Here is a 21,975-nt window from a genome sequence, read left to right as displayed (position 1 = left end):
CCGTGTCTCCGTCCGTGTCGGCAGCCCTGTCTCCGTCTGTGTCGGCAGCCGTGTCTCCGTCCGTGTCGGCAGCCGTATCTCCGTCCGTGTCAGCAGCCGTGTCTCCGTCCGTGTCGGCAGCCGTGTCTTCGTCCGTGTCGGCAGCCGTGTCTCCGTCCGTGTCGGCAGCCGTGTCTCCGTCCGTGTCGGCAGCCGTATCTCCGTCCGTGTCAGCAGCCGTGTCTCCGTCCGTGTCGGCAGCCGTGTCTCCGTCCGTGTCGGCAGCCGTGTCTCCGCCCGTGTCGACAGTGTGTCCGCGTTTTGACGGGTGTCCACCGAGATATGCGAGACAGTTACTGTATAATTCCCTTTCCTCAAATACAATTTTCAGTTTCTTCATTACGGCCCCTCTTTCTTCTTTCACTCCCACTTCCTCCCTTCCTGTACGGTGCGTGTAGAAACTAAAACTGATTTAGTTCCTTCGTTGAGGACAGTAGACTGTTATCGTTTATGTAACTTCGTTTATTGCAAGAAACAAGAAACAATCAAACTGTTCGTTAGGAGGGGAGCAAGAGCTCGAGAAATTACATGCTCATCGTTGGGGCTCCCCGATCGTTCTGCCCTTTTCCAATGCCCCTCTAGACGGAACAGCTCTCCGCCCGTCTCAACCTTTGGCCCCTCTCCCCTCGGGTTCCCAGAGTCCCGTCGCCCGAGGGGAGCCGCCGCCGGCCATAAACAAGCGAGAGGTGTCTGGTTTTCGTCTCGGGAAGCGGGCTTAAGAGAATGATATACAAAGGACACACAGGGTAAAAATGAAAAGAAAACATAGTTTCAACACTGCCCCGCCGAATGGGCTTGCTCATTCTACGTTTCCGAAAACTCCAATGGGTACAGTAACTGAACAGGGCGTCGCAAAGTCCTCCCCTGCGGCATCCTGACCTCAGAAGAACGAACTCTGCCATCTCGCCCAGGAAACACGGCAGCGATGACTCCAGTTTTCCAGAGCAGTCGCGGTTGATTCTCTCGAACCAAAACAACCTCTCCGACTCGGGGAGTCACAGCTCTGGGTCGTTTAGAGGCAAAGGCCGAGCGTAGCTGCCCCAAGTATTCTCGCTGCCATGTCTGCCAGAAAAGATTTAGCATTCGCCCTCTCTTCTTCCATAGCGCCCGGAGAGGAGCGGCGGACGCTTCGATAGCTCGTGTTTCAGGCGAAGGAAGAGCGGTCAAGCGTCTTCCCGTCAGGAAACTGGACGGCGTGAGCGGAGCACCGTCTTTAGGGTCCTCATATGTGTACGTGACGGGCCTAGAATTTATTACTGCCTCCACCTCAGCCATGATTGTTGACAGCTCAATGGCGTCTAGGCACTGGCGTCCGATCGTTTTTCTCAGCGCGCTTTTCACGCTACGGACCAGCCTCTCGTAGAATCCACCCCACCACGGTGCGCGCTCCGCTATAAATTTCCATTCTATGCCGGAATTGGCAAAATGGTTCTGAGTTTCAGGGTGCCGCAGGAGCTTCCACAAAATGCCCATATCTTTTGACGCTCGTTTAAAAGAAAGAGCGTTGTCAGAGTAAATAGCTTAGCACAAGCCTCTGCGTGACACAAAACGACGGAAAGCTTGTAGAAATCGTTCTGCGCTCATGTCGGCTACAAGTTCAAGATGCACGGCCCGCGTCACAGCGCACGTAAAGAGCACGATGTACGACTTTACGGTCCGACTGTTCTCCTTCACCATGAGGGGACCGGCAAAGTCGAGGCCGACGACCTGAAACGGGTCCGCTTGGGACGTCCGGTCAGGGGGAAGCAGCCCTGTTGCTGCGTTGAAGTGCGAGGCACTGTGCCGTTTACACACCACACACGATCTCACAACACTTTTCACAAGCTGACGCCCCCGCACAATCCAGTACTTGTCTCGCAGCTGCACAAGTGTGTCTCTTGCGCCTGCATGAAGCAGCTATCGATGGGCTTGGTGCACCAGCAGCGTCGTGTAGCGATGATGCTTGGGGAGCACAATCGGGTGTCGCTTTTCGAGTGTCGTCTCTGTGGAACAGATTCGCCCTTCAATCCTCAGTAGGCCGTCTTCGTCTATCCACAGCGCGAATTCTTTCAAGGCGGAGTCGTTTTGGATGCGGCTGCCTTTCTTTGTGCTTTCCAGTTCCGCAGAAAATGCTGACTGCTGAACTCTTCTGAGCCAAAATTTTTCCGCATGTTCGATTTCTGCTGCAGTCAAAGGGCCCGAGTTCCTGTCAGCAGATCGCAGATTTCTCACGAACCGGAAAATCCAACCTGTTACTCGATTCACTCTAGATACAGAGCTGAATTCTTTCAGATCCAGCAGCTCATCTTCTTTATCATAGGTGGAGTTTAAGACACCGACCTCCTTTTTCTGCTCAAGTTCTTCAACAGTGAAGTCGCCTTGTTTGGGTTCAACCGGCCATACCTCAGCTGAACCTCTTATCCACTGCGGCCCGTTCCACCATAGCTCGCTGGTCTTCACTTGAGTGGTCGTACTTCTTTGCCGCAGTACACGTTGATGGGGCATGTACACTCTCTGAGAGTCGTCGCAATGTGCGTCTGTTTCCCTCTCTGCTATGCCCTCGTCAATTAGACGCCGCATTTCGGAGTCGCAATATCTCATGAGGCTCGGGTTCCTGCTTAACTGCTTCGTTAAATACCGAAGGCGATTCTCTGCTACTCCGCGGTTGTCAGACATTTCCACATCGTCTTTCCAAGGAAGCTTTACTTCATAGCAATCGTTGATCTTCTTGATACTTTTAGCAAATTCTTCCAGGGCTTTGGAGCCTGAATTTGTGGTCGATATGTCTGACACACCAGTGTTTTCCAACCCCCAGAACATCTTTAGAATCGGAGCGGTTTCTCGATCAGCCACGGTCGTTCTCATGACAAAAGCATGTGTGCAAACTGTCTCTTGACATTTGGACAGTATTTGGCCCTGAACTGCCCACCCAAATACCGTCTCGACGGCAGTCAGCTTGTTGGGCAGCTTTCTCACCTTCCCGGTGACGCATTCCCAATATTGATCGCAGCCAATCAGCACATCAATCGGTGTGCCGTCGTTAAGAGCTGAATCATCGCCTAAAGGAAGCATCAGATCTCGAAGCGTTTCTCTGATCAGTTCGTTGGGGCAGGGGATAACCTGTTCACATATGGAAGGTATTTCTAGGGCTTCGATTTTATACCGCGCTCTTGGGTCCTCTCGTCGGAGAAGGCACACTTCAACTCGCCTGAATGTGTGTCTGGTCTGTCCTCCTCCAAATACTCCCACCGACAGTAACTCTGTCCCGAGCAATTTGCACCCGAGTTTTCTGGAGCAGTCTTCCGTAATGAACGTTCTCTGACTGCCGCTATCAAAGAGAACTCGAGAAACCTTTCTTGCTTTAGTCCCTTTGTTCAAGGCTGTAACAGTAGGCATTAGGACTGTGCGGTGAGTGGGGTCCTTTTCTGCTCCTGAGGCATGCAGGCTCACTGGCTGTACCCCTTCGTTGGCCGACCGTGCGTTCTCGGCATCGTTGATAGCAGGGTCGCACATCGCTGTCGCATGTCTGCGTTTGCATCTCTTGCAACTGATGTTAACCCTGCATTGCCTTGAACGATGTCCATGCTTCGTGCAACGAAAGCATCCGCCTTTCGCTGTGAGGATTGCCTTCCTCTCGTTTACTGCCATCTTCGACTCGCACTCTTGACTTTCATGTCTTTTTGAGTCGCAAAACACGCATTGCATGCAGTTGGCTGCACCATGCAGGGCTGAGTCCGAAGAAGGGTTCGCGTTCCCTCGATGCGTTCGTGCCTTGTGCCCATCAAAATGAGAAGCAGGCTTACCATGTGCGTCGTCGGGCCTGTCTTCCAGCGTCCTCTCGCGGCTCTCTAGCTCGAAGCGGAAGAATCTGAGCAGGGAACGAAGCGGCGTCAACTGTGAGCTGTCCGATGACGATGTCGTTGACCCTGAATCGTCAACCACCGCAGACGTCACTTCCTCTTGGGTCTCCGAGTGTGAACGATGATAGTCCAAAATCATTTCCTTCGGGAGAGCGCGGAGAAGGACCGGATACAGCATCGCCTGGTAGCCATCTTCCTCGGTGCCCAGCGCCTTCAGCCCCCGCATGTGAACCTGTATCTCATCGTAAAGCCCTCTCAAAGCTCGCACGTTTCTTGCAGAGAACACAGGTTTCACATCGATTAGGCCCTGCATATGATCCTGAATCAACACTTCCGGATTTCCGAATCGTTGTCGCAAGATGTCGACCGCGTCGCTGTAGCAATCACCTGATGCCTGCAGTCCGTCAATTGCTGTCAAGGCCTCTCCGGTCAGCAGCGTCTTCAAGTAATTCAAGCGGTCGATGTTAGAAAGTTCCGTGTTTTTGTGGACTGCCACTTCAAATTGTTCCCAGAATGGCTGCCAGTTTTTTCGTTTGCCATCGAATTTTGCTAGTTCCAGCTTCGGTAATTTAATCCTTTGAGTCGCGGAAGCGCTACCAACGGTAGCCTGAATCCGGGTTTCTTGATTTCTGTTTCCTTGTTCGGTTTGCTCTTTCTTGAGTTTTAGTCGGCAAATGCAGGTAGCAATTTTGTCACTGTACTCGATGACTTGCTCGAATTCAGCCTCCGCTTCATCTTCTTTGATATTTGGCTCGATTGCCGCGTCTACCTCGTTGAGCTGTTGTTTGACCAATTGTAGGCGTTCAAGAAGCACGCTCACCTTTTCGACGGTGGGTGCTTCTTTAGCAGCCAAGATGTCGTCCGTTTCTTTGGTCAGTCTCGTCGCCTGGCTTCTGACGGCCTTCCTCTTTTTCTTGAGAACATCCATGTGGCTGTCGTTGGTACGCTGAGTCGTTGGGTCCGGTCGTTGTTCCTGAATAATCCGTTCCCGGGTTTCGGCACCAAAAATGTTTTGTAGAAACTAAAACTGATTTAGTTCCTTCGTTGAGGACAGTAGACTGTTATCGTTTATGTAACTTCGTTTATTGCAAGAAACAAGAAACAATCAAACTGTTCGTTAGGAGGGGAGCAAGAGCTCGAGAAATTACATGCTCATCGTTGGGGCTCCCCGATCGTTCTGCCCTTTTCCAATGCCCCTCTAGACGGAACAGCTCTCCGCCCGTCTCAACCTTTGGCCCCTCTCCCCTCGGGTTCCCAGAGTCCCGTCGCCCGAGGGGAGCCGCCGCCGGCCATAAACAAGCGAGAGGTGTCTGGTTTTCGTCTCGGGAAGCGGGCTTAAGAGAATGATATACAAAGGACACACAGGGTAAAAATGAAAAGAAAACATAGTTTCAACAGTGCGGTTCGGTAGTCCACCGAGATGAGAGAGAATTACTGCGCCATTTCCTTTCCTCAAAAAGCGTTGCGTTCAAAGGGCAAGGCATCGCGCCGAAAGGGTGGTGGCGTTCCTCCCTTCCTTTACGGTGCGGTTCGGGTGTCCACCGAGATGACAGAGAATTACTGCGCCATTTCCTTTCCTCAAAAAGCGTTGCGTTCAAAGGGCAAGGCATCGCGCGGAAGGGGTGGTGGCGTTCCTCCCTTCCTGTACAGTGCGGTTCGGGTGCCCACCGAGATAACTGAGAATTACTGCGCCATTTCCTTTCCTCAAAAAGCGTTGCGTTCAAAGGGCAAGGCATCGCGCGGAAGGGGTGGTGGCGTTCCTCCCTTCCTGTACAGTGCGGTTCGGGTGCCCACCGAGATGACAGAGAATTACTGCGTAATTTCCTTTCCTCATAAAAGCGTCGCGTTCAAAGGGCAAGGCATCGCGCGGAAGGGGTGGTGGCGTTCCTCCCTTCCTGTACAGTGCGGTTCGGGTGCCCACCGAGATGACAGAGAATTACTGCGCCATTTCCTTTCCTCAAAAAGCGTTGCGTTCAAAGGGCAAGGCATCGCGAGGAAGGGGTGGTGGCGTTCCTCCCTTCCTGTACAGTGCGGTTCGGGTGTCCACCGAGATAACTGAGAATTACTGCGCCATTTCCTTTCCTCAAAAAGCGTTGCGTTCAAAGGGCAAGGCATCGCGCGGAAGGGGTGGTGGCGTTCCTCCCTTCCTGTACAGTGCGGTTCGGGTGCCCACCGAGATGACAGAGAATTACTGCGTAATTTCCTTTCCTCATAAAAGCGTCGCGTTCAAAGGGCAAGGTATCGCGCCAAACGGCTAGTTTCGTTCCGTGGACTGCCTGGCAGCGCTACAACACGCTGTCGCGCTAAAGGCGAAGGTTAAGCGTCATTAATTGGCGGTTAATTAGTATTTAATCATTAATCAGTAATTAGTCACTAATTAGTAATTTGTCACTACGTCATCAGCCCCGCCGTAATGGCTCAGTGGTTACGGCGCTCGGCTGCTGACCCAAAAGACGAGGGTTCGATCCCGGCCGCGGCGGCTTAATTTCGATGAAGGCGAAATTCTAGAAGCCTGTGTGCTGTGCGATGTCAGTGCACGTTAAAGAACCCCAGGTGGTCGAAATTTGCGGAGCCCTTCGCTACGGCGTCCCTCATAGCCTGAGTTGCTCTGTGACGTGAAACAACAATAAACCAACCAATTATGACTGACGTCATCCAGTGTGACGTCACCAGTATCACATAAGCAAAGTGGTGCGGAAAACGCTTTCGCCTCTACGCACTTTAGACAGTCAAAGTGCCCCTGAATTTTTTATTTTTCTGGCCTGACAACAAAGGCTAATTAGGTTAATTGGGTAATTAAGTAATTAATTAAACTCAATCCCACTTACTTGGAGCATCACTATACGATCCCTTTAATTGGTTGCATGGTTACTAGCCAAAGTACCATTGGTCCCGTTTGAAATTCGCGCACTGAGACGTCACGACCATTTCGACTAATTGAAACAATGCAGGCATAGATATGGCGGCCACCCGAGGTCTCGCTTTGGCTGTCGGAGTGTTGCTTTCGCAACAAAATTACTGATCGATCAGCTTACTGTCTGTTGCCTGCAAGGTATTTACTAAGGTAATCTCTAATACAGTAAGGAAAGCCACGGCCTTCAAACAAATTATAAGGGAGGCTTTTGTAAAAAATACTAGACAAATACCGTACTCACACTATCAGTAATGTGGTAGAGAAATGTGCAAAATACAATCAACTCCTGTATATAGCCTTCATTGATTACGAGAAAGCAGTTGACATAGTGGAAACCTCAGTAGTCATGCAGGCTTTGCGGAATCACTCTGAATCGGGGAGTAGATGTCTGAGGTGAAGAGCTAATGGAGATTACCTAAGCAATCTGCGATTCACTGGTGACATTGCTTTGATAAGTCAGTCAGGAGATGAACTGCAAAGCATGATCAAGGAGTTACAGAAGCAGAGTGTAGAACGGCGAATCTAAAAATTAACATGCAAATACTTAGTAATTTCGAGCAGTCTAGCAACAAAACAGATGTTCACATTTGGCAGCGAGGTGCTGGAAGTGGTAAGGGAATACATCTTCTTAGGGAAGGTAGTGACCGCTGATCCGGATCATGAGAGGGAAGTAACTAAAGTAATAAGAAACGGGTGGAGCGCTTATGACGTGTTCTCTCAGATAATGAGATAATGAGGAGAGGAGAAGGTAGAACAGGAAACGCAGGGAGGTTAAACGGAATAATAATCGGTTTGCTACCCTACACGGGGGCAAACGCGACAGCGTCTTGCAGCGCTGCAAGGGAGTCCACAGACCGACATCGCTCGTTCGGCTCTGCGCCCTACCTATATGGCAGAAACGTGGAGGCTAAGGAAAAGGGTGGTTAAGGACGACGCAGCGAGCTATGGAAAGAAAGTTGATAGGTGCAAAGTTAAGAGACCAGAAGCGGGCAGAGTGGGTCGGAGAACAAACGCAGATTAGTGTCTTCCTAGTCGAGACCAAGATTAATGAACGGGCTTGGGCAAGGCATCTAATGCGAAGAAAAGATAACCACTGGTCCTTAACGGTTACAGTGTTGATTCCAAGAAGAGGCAAGCGTAGCAGAGGGTGGCTGAAAGTTAGGTTATATTTTCGTAATAGAATTATTTAGTGATATAAATATTTGCATCTACTTATTATAAAACTGTCAGAAATATTGTTATTGGTTCGTGCTTTGAACCTACCGAATCAATCTGCGGCATGTGGCGTAACCCTTCTTCCACAGCTGTGTGAAGGTATACTTTTGAAGCGCTCTAAATCAAATGTCAGACAAAGTGTTAGCGATGACCGAAAAAAAAGGAACGGGGAGCGAGTAAGAACTCTCCACGCACACAGAATTTTTTGTGAATAAACAACGGATATATTGCGGTTACAATTCAAGTTCCGGCACTTCAAAAGGGTTCGCACTGATTTACACGCACGTCCGCTCAGATCGCTCGAGCACTAGACACTCTCGCTGCGCCTCCTGCCGCCGACGCTGATGAGTCGAGTCGACGCGCCGCACACCACAAACACAAACGGCGTCCTGACGGCGCCGGGAAGAATGGAAGAGGATAGGCAAGCGATGCGGTATGCATTACGGACCGACCAACGCACCGAGCCACATTCACGTGAGCGCCACTCGAGGCAGGCGATGCGGTATGCACTCTGGACCGACCGGCGCACCGAGCCAGATTCACGTGAGCTCCACTTGAGTCGAGGACACGACTGGCGCCGTCTGAACAGGAGTAGGCTCCGATGAGAAATTGCGTCGTACGATCGCTTACAAAAGTATCTTTTTATATTCTGAACCTGCCAGTTTGAAAACCTAAGCAACATAGGTACACGAAGCACGCTGGTTTGGTTTGGTTTGTTTTATTGGGGTTTAACGTCTCAGAGCAACTCAGGCTATGTGGGGCGCTGTAGTGAAGGGCTTCGGAAATTTCGACCACCTGGGGTTCTTTATTGTCCAGTGATATCGCACAGTACACGGACCTCTCGAATTTCGCCTTCATCGAAATTCGGCCGACGCGCCCGGGATCGAACCCGCGTCTTTCGGGTCAGCAGCCGAGCGCCGTGACCACTCAGGCACCGCGGCGGGGTAACACGCTGGTCTCCTATTGTTTACAACTAAGACCCTTGTATTCATGCATGAGTAATATAAGGCACTACTGTGAAGTCTCGGTCGGGTACGTTGAGCTCTATGAAGCCTTTCCACTTGCTTTTTGCTGGCGCACCCTACATCTTTAATATTCTAATAAACTCTTTGAAACATGAGATTATCGATCGCATTGGGTACAGTTCTGGCCATTAACCAGCCACATCACATACTGGTTAGCTCATTGGCAGGTTCTAATGCTAGCGCTCAACGCTTGACGCCAGCAACCACATAGCGTATAACTCACTTATGGTGCTCGATGCGACTGCGATTACAGCTGTTAGTTGACAAGAAAACATCACAAGCCACCTGGAATGGGCCATGTATGCTGCATCATTGCTCGACTCTTGTGCATGGAGGCTTCAACGAGAGCTCGCCCCCTTTTTGTTGCAAAAGAGACAGCCCTGTATTGTGTCTACGCGGATTGAAAAGTCCTCCGATTTAACTGTGAGCAAAATCCGTGGGATGTTATCACCTCTGTCGTGAGGCTAATAATTCAAGCAAGCCTTGGTGTCAATGTGCACAAGTTTACAATATCAAGAACACCTCTCATAGGGCAGCCATTTTCATGAGTGGGAGGCTGAAGCACAAACTGCGGTTCTGCTAACATTTACGCTCCCTTGGTATTGGAGAACCGGGCGCCGGAGACGCTTGTTCAGCGCTTTCATTATCGGCACCTTCTTCTAGGACAAAAGTAACGTGACTTCTTTTTTTACAGGAGTTATCGCTGACAACGTTTCTTGAATCTCAAGAGCTTGCTGACATGGAGTTCACTGTGGAATCGCAACACTATCCCGGAAAGCGAGGCTCATTTAAAGCCCATCGTCTCATCCTGGCGTTGCAGAATGAAGCCTTCAGAGCCATGTTTTACGGAGGATTCAGAGTGGAAAAGAAGATCGAGATCACTGACTTGCACCCAGATGGATTCCGTGGCCTGCTTCGGTATGAGCCAGTATTTTGGGGCGGAACTTGAAATTAGCAGTGAATTGCCATCGATTTCCGTAAATTGTTCATGAGTGCTATAGCGCAAAATTCTACGAAGGTGAAATGTTGACGACAGGGCAATGGCGTAGCCAGAAATTTTGTTCAGGGGGGCGGGGTCTCATGTTGCAGCGCGGCCTCCTCACAGAATTTGCAGAGGAATCAAACGCAAGAACAAGAACTGCATTGCCATTGACAATGCCATTCTGTATTAGTGAACGCTACTAACTGTCCAGAGAAGAGAAATATTTTTTTAATAAAAGAATGTGTTTCCATGTCTTAAAAATGGTGGCAGGCATAATTGATACCAATGCATTAGTTTTTGCGCATTTAATAAGTAAAGAAAATATCACACGAAGTCTAGAACTATATCAGTCGGAAACAATCAAAGCAGTGCATGCCGCTGATATGAAAAACGCAAAGTGTCTCCCCTCTTGTTCTGTGTTTTCTGTCTTAGTTTGCGCTGTTTTTTCCACCATAAACGTAAAGGCCATGGAATTAGTAAGTAGAGAACAAATATTTTACTTAATCTTTGTCCTTCAAGAACCTTTACATTTTTGTACTATCAGCGTCAAATGAAATGCGAACAAAACACCTGAAACGCGAGCACAAAAAATCAAGCATATTAGAAGCTGGAGATGAAATACAGGCGTGGGCTATTAACATTTCAGAAGAGCGGTCTTTTCGGCTTCGATGGGAAAATCAACTGCTCATCTATTTTGCCTCCCGAGTATAATATCTGCGAGTTGTGCTGTTCGCGTTTCAATTGACGCTGATGGTACATATGCAACGGCCAGGAATAAATCTCAACAACTCAGTCCTTCGTTCCAGTGTAATGCGCAGCAGCAGCTGTCACCGGTCATGAATTGCTGAGTAACTGTACCGAAATTTTAGTCGCAACAGCAAGCACATGTATAAATGAGGAGTTTTGCAAAATATGCATTAGAAGTGCGAAGATAAAATGGAGTATTAGAAATCAGAAAATAAAATTTCATAAAGGACTAAAAAGTATCAATGGGAACAGAGTCACTGTATGTACACACAAAACCTCGCTACAAGATATTTAAATACACGTATGTCTCCATTAAGTCTACGTATCTAAGCGAAAGTCACTCTATATAATACGTCAGACAAGGCAAATAAACATCTTGCGCAATCACAGATAGTGAACTTTACACAAGGAAAGACAGGCGATTCAGGCAAGAACAAAACTGTGGTAGCAGAAGCCGCGATATGTACTTGGACCATGCTACGGTCGCGACAGCACCATGTGGTTAGAATAATAGATGAACAGTGCAGAAATAAATACAAAAGTACGTAATTTATGAGTACCTGCACGACGACAACTATTCTGCACCCATGATTACAGACGGATATTCTTTTAGTTCAAATAAAAAGTAAAAGTAGTTACCTAAAAAGGAAAGACAAGGACAAACGAAAGCCACGAATGATGCCGCAAGTTGAAATAACCAATATCCGATTGTGTATGCTGGAAAACGCCGCGCGGGCAGAGCTTTCAATAAGCAAGGTCAATCAAGATTGGTTATTGATGTGTTCAAGATCTTCGTATTCGCATGGTAATTTTGATCATGATTCTAACTGATGCTTGCGTTACGTGACACTAGGTGCATGGGCGTTGCCACGACATCCAACCAGAGTTAGCAATGCTCGTGCCAAATGTCTTTTCTTGTCTGAAGAAGACATTGTAGGTGACAAAATCCAGAATGACTGCCGGTGCCGGTGGCTGTTTTGGTCAGTGGTGCGTTAGAGGTCGAAAACATTTCGGGGTGAGGAGGTGGGGGGCTGAAGCCTAATAACCCCTCCCGTTGGCTACACCCCTGCGACAGAGCCACATCTATTTCACCTCTATGCCACCTCTATTCTCTGCAAAAATGAAAAATTGGTGCACTAGCTGCAAGGCTACACTTGCGGCAAGGCCGCAAACTGGCGCACTTGCTGCGGCTCACGCAGAGCCGGAAATGTCACTGTTTTCATGGTTTGGTTTTATGGGGTTTAACGTCCCAAAGCGACTAAGGCTATGAGAGACGCCGTAGTGGAGGGCTCCGGAAATTTCGACCACCTGGGGTTCTTTAACGTGCACTGACATCGCACAGTACACGGGCCTCTAGAATTTCTCGTCCAAAGAAATTCTAGCCGCCGCGGCCGGGATCGAACCCGCGTCTTTCGGGTCAGCAGCCGAGCACCATAACCGCTGAGCCACCGCGGCGGCACTCTTTTCATGTTTTGTTTTGTAGACTCATTTTTCGAACAGCAGCCAACTTGAATTACCTTTTTTGATGTAGGCACTGCACTGCTTCAAACCGAACCGTCCTTGTCAAACGTATCCAGAAAGACCCTAGCGGTCCGGGAGCGGGAGCGTGTTCGTGAGATGGCATTGAGTTCGCGGGCGCTTGCTGGCGCTTTCTTGCTCTGGCATTACCGCTGATGACGTTGCTTTACGCCTTCACGCTCGCTGCGTGGTGTTTATCATCCACGCAGCGAGTGTGTGGGCGAAAAAACAACGTCATCAGTGGTAGTCACTGCTTCCAATTAAATTTTTTTTACATATTCTGTTTTAAAAGTACACAGTTCGAGGTCTGCCTGTATCAATAGACTGCGATATTGGAACGATAGAGAGATGACCCTCATCGAAAACAGAGGTTTTTAAGCTATAAAAGGCAAAAAAAAAATCAAAAGCACGTATTACAGTGACCATCAACGTTTGCTAGAAACCTGCTTCCGCTCACACAAAAATTTTGCGCGCTGTTCCCTTAGGATCAGCTACTGTGCTGTTCACTCCAGAATGAGAGAAATCAAGCCTTCTCGGTGTATAAGTGGCGAGTTTCAATCAAGTAAGCGAAAAAAAAGTTTATTCGATTTTCTGGTTGCCGGAAAAGGGTTAAATACCCAGAAAGAACCGTATAATTTTTTCTGAGAACAATAACCCTATAAGTTGTCCTCAGTATTATTTTTATTTTTTTTGACGGCTCGCCCAAGAAAAAAAACGTAGCCAGGTAACCTCCACCAGCTTGCCGCTCCAATTCGTACTTTGTTACTTACTCCGCGAAAGCTCTTGCGAGTATCGGGCACATCTTTCTTTTATGCAACATTTTTGTGCAGATACGTGCCACAACTTAGGAACGGCAGATTCGAAGTACATGGTTCAAATATGTACTCCGCGCGCGAGTAAAATCAAAAGGCGGTAATAAAGCTCTAAAAGTGCGACCGTCAAGCATTATGTCCCGGAATACTGCGATTGCAGTGAGGACCGTGTCGCTCAGTTCGGGCAGAAATGAAACGGTATTTGGCCCATCTTGAAAATCCACCTTTTGATGAACCCATTGGTATCGATGGGCATTTCGACAGGCTGTGTTGCTATCAAATCTGAGTATTGGTGCAAAGTGCTAAATCGCAGAAACATTCCGGCGAGAGCTTGAAAAATTTGAAAAGTGTAAAAACAGTACTTCCTTTCTCACAGTTGTTTCATGGCTTTTATTTTCTCCGAAATTCTAGAACAAAACCTGTATTCGTCTTGAATCGCTGGCCTTTCTCTACATCGCAGGTACTTCTACAGCGGCAGACTGCAGGCAGCAAATGTCAGCGAAGCATTCCACACTCGAACAGCGGCTGTTAAGTATTTGGTACCGGAGCTTGCACAGGAATGCCTAGAGTACGTGGGCTTTCATATACAGCCTGGTGACGTGTGCCCCTTTCTAGACAACATTCTCATGACTGGTGAACAAGACGCAGATGCGCCTGCAAGAGAGATGCTCCGGAAGCAAGGCCTTCAGGTATTGACCTCGCGCAGTTTCGTCACGTGCCTAGAGTGCACGGTCAACTACGTGCTGGACCACGTCGCCGGTGTCCCTGAAATGCGTGTGATCTTGGCTGTGTTTGAATGGGCGCAGCAGCGATGCGTTGATGGGCAACAGAAGGGCGATGGGGCAACAGTCGGCGTTCGAGAAATGATGCGGCGTTTCTTTGGCAAACTTCGATTTCTCGCTGTTTCAGCGACTGACTTTGCCAGAGGCCCTGCTTCGTGGGGTATATTCGATGGCAATGAGGCGCTGACATTGCTGAGCAACATCATCGACCACGACGCCGGCAATGTGCCTCCCAGTTTCTGTAAAATTCGAGAGATGCGCTCTTAGACCCCGAATAGGTCAAGGTTGGCTGAAAGTGGTCAGCAATGGACTGTACGAACCTGTTTATAGTTTAAGATACATGGAAGGTTCAGTGTGCAGTGTATGCATCCTAACAGCCAATATCGAGCGTTTTTTTTTGTACGAACTTGTTTTGAAAATAAGCATTCTGCTTTGGTGCTACACAATATAGTGGAGCGCTATGGAGTGTTGTTTCCTGTGCATTTTCGGCGAATAGTATAGTTTTCACGCGAGATTGCAGTTTATCGTTCCTCTTACATGTCATAGCATATTTCATGCCACGTTTTTATTGTAATATCTCGAAGGCTTTCTGACCCGTATAAGCGAAAAAAATAAACAGTTTTACTTCTGCTTGTGCTGTTTTTTTTCGCTAATGCCTGCATCAGTCACACATCACGTATATTCACAAAGCATGGCGTTGTCTCTCCCTAAAGGTAAGGTGGATTTCTTGATTGGCGTGGAAGAAAAAAACTATTTAGGTCTTATTCCTGATTATGTGATATTTCATGTTCATTTTTATTAACTGTATGACTCTGAGATGGGAAACAGGCGCCGATTGTGCCAACCTGCGCCATTTCACTAAAGCAGCAACACTGCTGTAAACGGGGCTTTTCTGCGAAGCTTCAAAGAAACTGCGGCAAGGCGAGCCGTCGCTAACGGCAGGTGGCGGGAGTTTCTTCCTTCTGTCGAGTATTTCACTCTTTGTACCTTTTTAGGTGGAAAGGGCAGCCAACTACATGCAATCCGATTATATTTGTTTATGTCTCTTTATATTTGTTTATGTCTGTTTATATTATGTTTATGTCTAGAACGATTTAGTGCCACAAAATGGCGCGGTCTCTGCACAAGCGACTCACACCACCCCGGCTGGGATGGTGTGAGTCTCCAACATACGGTTCTTGACAAACTATCATTGAAGCTTATAAATACGTAAACGCTCAGCTATAGTTGCCTGATGCAACAGTGACAAGCTGCCTGCCTTGCTGGAAGTAGAATTTGTGGTTAGTTCTGACAGTCCCACTTGATAACCTTCGTGGCGGTATCGATTTTGCAGCATAACTAGAGGTTAGAATTTGTTACCGGCGGCAGTGACCCTTCCGCAGAATGAGTGTGTATAGCGCGACATACTTTTAAACAAACTTCAAGCAACCAAGCATGCACCGGTCAACTTGCTGTCATTGTGCTTTAACTCGAGAGTTTTGGTGCGTAGCCGCAGCAAATGAAATAAGAGCAAGCTAAGAAGTATTTCTGAGTGACTTCGGAATGCTTCGATTTCCACCCACACCACAATTATCTTTTTTTTTTATTGAGGCCACTTCAAGGTGATATCTGCACCGTAATATGACCTACCTTCAAGGTTTGTACGCGAGAAGTGGAGCATTCGCTTTAATAGCGCGATCAGGGACGCCCCTGAAATCGCATGGAAGGTGCGGCACTTAGGTGCTACGAGCTCTCTTCTCTGCTACGAGTTCACGAAAATTTGGTAAGCCACACCACCGACGGTAATAGTGTCATCAAAATTCTGTAACAGCCACCTACAAATGCCTAATCGCCACCCGGCCTCTGTTTGCTATAATGTATAGCTGATCTTGCTAAATTGCCCTCGTTCACAGTAGATGTCCTGGACCCTAGCTGAAGTCTTGAAGCTGGAGAAAAGGGTCCTTATGTTGGAAATTAATGTTCTCGACCGTGACGTTGCAGCTGAGGAGGGTAGTTGTGTTTGTGAAAGAAAACTCATTATTTTCCTATACTTATAGTTGTGTCCGTTGTGCATTGTTTTATACGCAGCTGAAACCGGACTGAAGGAAGCTCACAGCAGCAAGAAAGGATTTCAGAGCTCAGACAGCCTTTCGTGGCTGCCTAAATATAGTGCATCATTTTAAATATAGAAAGATTCCACCGAAATATTATATTTCCTTCCCCGGCGACCGCCCCGCCGCGGTGGCTCAGTGGTTACGGTGCTCGGCTGCTGACCCGAAAGACGCGGGTTCGATTCCGGCCGCGGCGGCTGAATTTCTTGAAGGCGAAATTCTAGAGGCCCGTGTGCTGTGCGATGTCAGTGCACGTTAAAGAACCCCAGGTGGTCGAAATTTCCGGAGCCCTTCACTACGGCGTCTCCCATAGCCTCAGTCGCTTTGGGACGTTAAACCCCAATAAACCAAACCAAACCTTCCCCGGCGACCTTCATTTTGCGGGCATTGTAGGGTTGAACCATGGAGGAAAAAAAAACTCCTGAGAGTTGACGTCACGCGGCTAGCCTTTGTAAGCCAAGTGGATATGAAGCCGCTCTCTCTCATGTTTTTCGCTTTCAGACAATGCCTAATGTTGTGGTGTCGGTGTAATTTAGAGCGAGTGTCTGCGAAGCCCTTGGTGCGGGTGACTACAGCAAGCAGTTTGGACTACAGTCACTTTGCCATGCTTTTCCGCACATTAGCGCGCGTGGCGGTAACCGTATGCTATCACGTTGCATGATCGCGGGCGCACCAACTCTCTCCATTTTACTTTTATGACGAGGCTTGAAGGTTATCGCCGGACGCTCCCTCCCGAGTTTTTTTTTTTTAATGTGTACAGCCGTACATTTCTTCAAGTTTTTTGCTATTCTCAGCGAGGGTAAACATCCGATTACCATAGCAGCCCGCATTGACAGACGTTTGAGGGAAGCCGTGCGCGAAGCTTTAAAAATATGCTTTTTAAGATATAAACGTGGCTTTTGTGTTACACTGACTCCAGTTTTGGCTGACAGGAGAAAAGCAGGTGAATCTTGATAACTAGGAAGCTGCTTAACTAAATTCTGATAGCTTCATTTCAACTATTGCACTCAGGCATCTTCTTTAATTTGGACATTTGCAGGCGTTAATTAGTAATGGACATGTATTTTTGTAGGAGTTGAAAACGCTATTATTGGTTGGTGTTCCTGCAAGTTTTAGTCATCGCACAATTCGAAAAAGAAAGGCTGTGGTTTAACTGCTGTTGAATTTGGTTAGAGAGAGAAAGAGTCGGTGTATCGGGCAACTAGATGCGGCTCGGAGTCTAAAGCTGGTTCGGTCCAGACAACTTCGCTACCGACTTAGTTGGAACATCTGTAATTTATACGCTGGTGGTTAAATTATACATGAACGCCTCAGTACACATCTCGATGGTACGTTTCTAAGACATCTGTGCATTCACTAGACGCACGCCATCTTCTGGACCATCGCCGTTCATTGCATTCATACAAATACCTGACAGGTTCCATACTTTGAACATTGTGTGAGGGGAGGGGTTACAATATTTAGCCGACAAAAGATGGTACAAAGTTGAAAGAACAAAAGTAAACAATATTAAATACATTGGACTGGAAACAATTTTTACACCGTACTTGTAGAAAACCGTATTATATTGACACAGAGGAAAAAACAGCAAACAAATAGCGGCACTGCATGGATTTGACTACACATACGAACACAATTTATGTACAATTTCATGGATGCATAAAGGTGGTCAATTCGTTTTTGAACATTAATGGGTCACGTATGGTAGCAATGCAGTCCGGAAGCCCATTCCAACACTTGATAGCATATGGGAAAGCAGAAGAATTAAACTCGAGTGTTCGGCCGAATAGACGTTGGAAGCTAAGATTATTATGTAGGCGACGTGAAGTGCGCATTTGGCGTGTAAGTGGCAGTGTGGACGCGTAACGACTGTATATTAGTTTCTGTAGTAAGCAAAGAAGTGCGAAATCCCTACGTGTCTGTAAACTTGTTAGCGATAAAGATAGCTTGATGCTTGTTACACTGGAATGACGATTGTAGTCGTGAGAAATAAAACGCGCTGCACGGTTCTGAATTGCTTCGGGGGAATGAATTAATTAAGCCAGATGTGGGGACCAGATAGCTGATGCATATTCTAGTTGGGGACGGACAAATGTTAAGTATGCTAGCTTGCGGGTAGAAACAGGTGCGCTATGAAGATTTCTTTTCAGGTAGCCAAGCGTGCGCGATGCTTTGGCAGTTATGTATTGAATATGTTCCGCCCAAGAAAGATTAGAAGTCGGATAAACGCCAAGGTATTTATAGGAAGATGTGCGGGATAGCGTGACACTGTTAAGGGAATAAGTGAATAGCGGATAACTGTCATGATTTTACATTTGTCAGTATTAGGTGTCATTTGCCATGATGTGCACCAGTTAGTAACGCATTCAAGGTCCTGCTGAAGAATTGCATGGTCAGTGGTTGAGCGGATTTGGCGATAAATTATGCGGCCATCGGCAAACAGTCGGACTGATGATGTAAGATGCGATGGCAGGTCATTTATGAAAATTGAAAGTAATAAGGGACCGAGAACACTTCCCTGAGGGACGCCAGAAGTGACGTCACTAAGGGGTGATGATGTTGGGGTTAAAGTGGGTGCCGCATGATGGCGCTACGGCTAAACGCCATGCACGAAGGAAAATCAGCGCAAAGGTACTTTGCTACTCGCTTAACTATAATGTCTAATTTATATGTTCATAATTAAATAGTTCATGCATGCCACAGCATATATTTCGAAGATACGTTTCCTAGACATCTGTGCATTCACTAGGCGCGCCTTCATTCATTCCCAAGCGTCCAACACCGAGGATCTCCCTGTTAAAACGGGGCTCCATAAGCAGAATATTTTTGTACTTTTTTGTTAACTGTCATCTGCGCAATGTACACGAAACCACTGAACACTGTTTTATGAACTGCAAGGACGCGATCTTGTTTTGAGATGTGCTGCAGAGGACGCTAAACAAGGACGTTTTAAATTCCTATAGTGTACCTTATGGTCACTCAACCTGTTTATACGAGCCCTATGACGTTTTTTCTCATTGTACTGCATAGGCTGTGGAAAATGCGCATGTTAGATCATAATGCTGAACCCCTTGTTTCACCCAGAAGTCATTTCAGCCGAATGACGTTCGAGCTCAGGGACATTGATGATGAAGGAGACTTTTTACCGGAATGGTTTCCACTGTTGATACGGTGTCTAAAGTTGCGGCCCTTTTAGTTGTGTTGTCTTCTGTGAAGCAGGTGTAGTGGAGCCACAATTTCTAAATAATCGGTATGTAGCTCCTTGTGTACAGTCGCGGGTAAAAAAGATTAGCACAGATCACTGGCGATCAGAATTCGTACATCTCACCACGCGGCGCTGCGGTACGCAGACCTGCCTAACGGGCCGTTTTCATATTTGCAGCCTGGGGGGGGGGGGGGGACGTCAGGAAGTAAGCTTTATCAAGCGTGCACCACCCGAGCGTTGAAGTGCCGGCCCTACGTGACTGTGGTTGCGGCATTTATTTTGGCTCGGTTATCATGAGAAAAGATGGCTTCTTTTTATTACTGTTTTTTTATGTCCGCGATGGCTTGCCAAAGGAACTAGCGGGTACAATAGACGATAACGCTGCTTTTAGCCAGTAATTTAGCTGGTCCGTGGCAATCCGCTGAACTCCCCTAATACTGTAGAATGGGAGCGGCCCGGCACTCTCGTTATCAGCCTCTTCGCCACCCGCAGCGCCACGCGTTGTCATTCCGGCGCTCAGGTGTTCCGTCATGTGTGCTAATCTTTTTTTACCCGCGACTGTACATCCATGACCTCGTATAACAAATACCATGTAGACTAATACTATTAGAATTTATTTAACAAACTTACACGATGACCTTGTATACTCTGGTGTCTGCCTTCTGCCCCAGTATTTTGCTTTCGAGGATATTTATGTGTGGTGTAACTGAACCTCGGTAGTGTGGAAAGAGAGAGAAATGGAAAGAGGGGCTCGTTATGACATGTATGACGGAAGGCAACAGTCACCGAAACACGAAATCAAGGTTCAAAGGGATGTCTTTTTTTATTCGTAGTTTCTAATCAGTATGGGAATAATAAAAGCAGAAGAAAAAACCACATGCCTCTGGTGGGATCCGAACCCACGAGCTCCAAATTTCGCGCCCGGTTCTCTACAGACTCAGCTACGGCTGTCAGATTCCACCATGGAAAGCTGTTGAGAGTCGTTTTTCACAGCTACAGTAAGCACAGATGGCTACATGAGGCCGATACAGCGCTTTGTTCAAAATATTAACGCACAAAAATGGCACACACCCACGACCAGCATGCACAAAACAAAACTAATTCATTGAAGTTGCACTTTACAACCAAATCGCTGTCGTGCTAGGTACGATTAAAGTATAGTCTATAATATTGCTTGGATACAATCGCTAGTACAAAACTAGGAAAGATACTGAATAATGTGTCAGTTCGTTATTTATTGTTGACGCTGTCTTCACAATAAACCAAAGTTGCATTAAGTTGGAGGAAACCTACGCTTAGATATGGGGAAACGTAGGCCAGCTTTCTTGACATGGGCCAACCCAAGTAAGCAAAGAAACGCATTTTTAATTAAGTGCTGATAGGTTCTTTTTTGGTGTTTTCTCAAACTAGCTAGATATGCTAATTTTTTAAACCCTCTCATACGCGTAGGCTGGGCCGGAATATGTACGTTGTTGCTCTAAGATAGCTCCCAAATTTTTTCATACTCCTCCACATTTGTGTGGTTCGGGCGGTAACGGTATGAGGACAAGACAAAAATAAAGTATTCTCGACGCGCTACGAAAATAATACGATTCATGCTTGTAAGGATGTAAGAATGTTTTAAAACATGCACAGATTCTTATTCAAAATACCCTCCATTAATGGAGGGGTGAGCACAATTCCTGCGCGAGGCCATGCAGAAGCCCAAGAGAAGCCCTTGGAGTCCAAGGCGGTCTTGAGGCATGGCGCAGGCTCAGTGGGGAGCTGAAAGAGCCAGATAGAAAAAGTGATTAATTACCAGACGGGAAGGGTGTCAGGCAAGCGGATCTCTACGATTCTAGTCACCACATGCGTGTTACTAACATTCGGAAGGTTGGGTTGAGATGGGGCAAGGGGTTAATGGAGAACGCCTTATTACGATTTTCAATTTCCTGTTCACATTGCCCTGCAAAAAAAATCCGGAGAATCAAGCAGCGCACGCTTCAGGAACGAGACACTGAAACCAGGATGGCGGGAGAGGAAATTAATATGAAGAAAACTTAAGCAATGATAAAAGCGCTGGGAAGGGAAGTTCGCAAGAGGAACCTAGGTATTGGAAAAAGTATGGGAGTCATGTACTGGCAAAATAGGGATCGCAGGTGAGGGCAACGAGTAAAACATCTAGGAAGCAAGAAATTGAGTAAACAGCATTCTCAAGCACGCCAAAGTCCCGAACACGTGAAATGTGGGGTACAGCGCCTTGAAGAGACACATGGTCTATGAATTACGCTGTAGTGGTGGAGCTTCGGCTTAACTCAAAACCACGAGGGGTTCTTTCAGTGCCAGGACAAGGCACAGTGGACGGGCGTATTTCTACTTCGCCTCCACCGAAATAAGGCCGCTGCTGCCAGATAGAACCCACGACTGAGGGATCTGCAGCCGAACGTCCACCGCGATGGGGCAGATCATGGACAAGATTGTGCTAATATCTAAGAGGAAAGCATATAGAACCTGTGCCTGTCAGAATTCACATATGGGGCACAAAATCAAGACAACGAAAAACCGGGGTGTCTGGACTTGCAGGAAGCATTTGTCCTACTATAGGCTTGGCCAGGGTTCCGACGACCGGCAGGTATCTGTCTGCATGCAGTCAACAGGCGGCCATAAATGGAGACAAGGGCCGGTTCAGCAAAAAATGTTTTGTTTTACCACTTCGAAAAGGCTTGGGATGGCGGACGTTGAAGCCCGAAGCGAAGAGAACGTGCACAAGCAGAACTCACTTGCGTGAACGCGTGTGCTTATGGGCCTAGCATCAGGCATCTCCTGCA

General features: G+C 47.5%; 1 protein-coding gene across 1 annotated transcript; it reads left to right on the top strand.

Moving 5' to 3' along the window:
- Nucleotides 1-9,764: 9,764 nt before the first annotated feature.
- On the top strand, nt 9,765-14,242 carry LOC149346339 (BTB/POZ domain-containing protein 2-like). The gene is made up of 2 exons (XM_089585384.1): nt 9,765-9,950; nt 13,552-14,242. The coding sequence occupies exons 1-2, from the start codon at nt 9,772-9,774 to the stop codon at nt 14,138-14,140; spliced, it is 768 nt and encodes a 255-aa protein (XP_089441510.1). The 5' UTR covers nt 9,765-9,771; the 3' UTR covers nt 14,141-14,242.
- Nucleotides 14,243-21,975: the final 7,733 nt, after the last annotated feature.

Source organism: Amblyomma mixtum, chromosome 4 (genome assembly GCF_055824585.1).
Source record: "Amblyomma mixtum isolate Tamu chromosome 4, ASM5582458v1, whole genome shotgun sequence".
In the NCBI taxonomy this organism is placed as follows: domain Eukaryota; kingdom Metazoa; phylum Arthropoda; class Arachnida; order Ixodida; family Ixodidae; genus Amblyomma; species Amblyomma mixtum.
The sequence above is the reverse complement of the archived record's forward strand: the minus strand, read 5'-3'. Positions and strand labels throughout refer to the sequence as shown.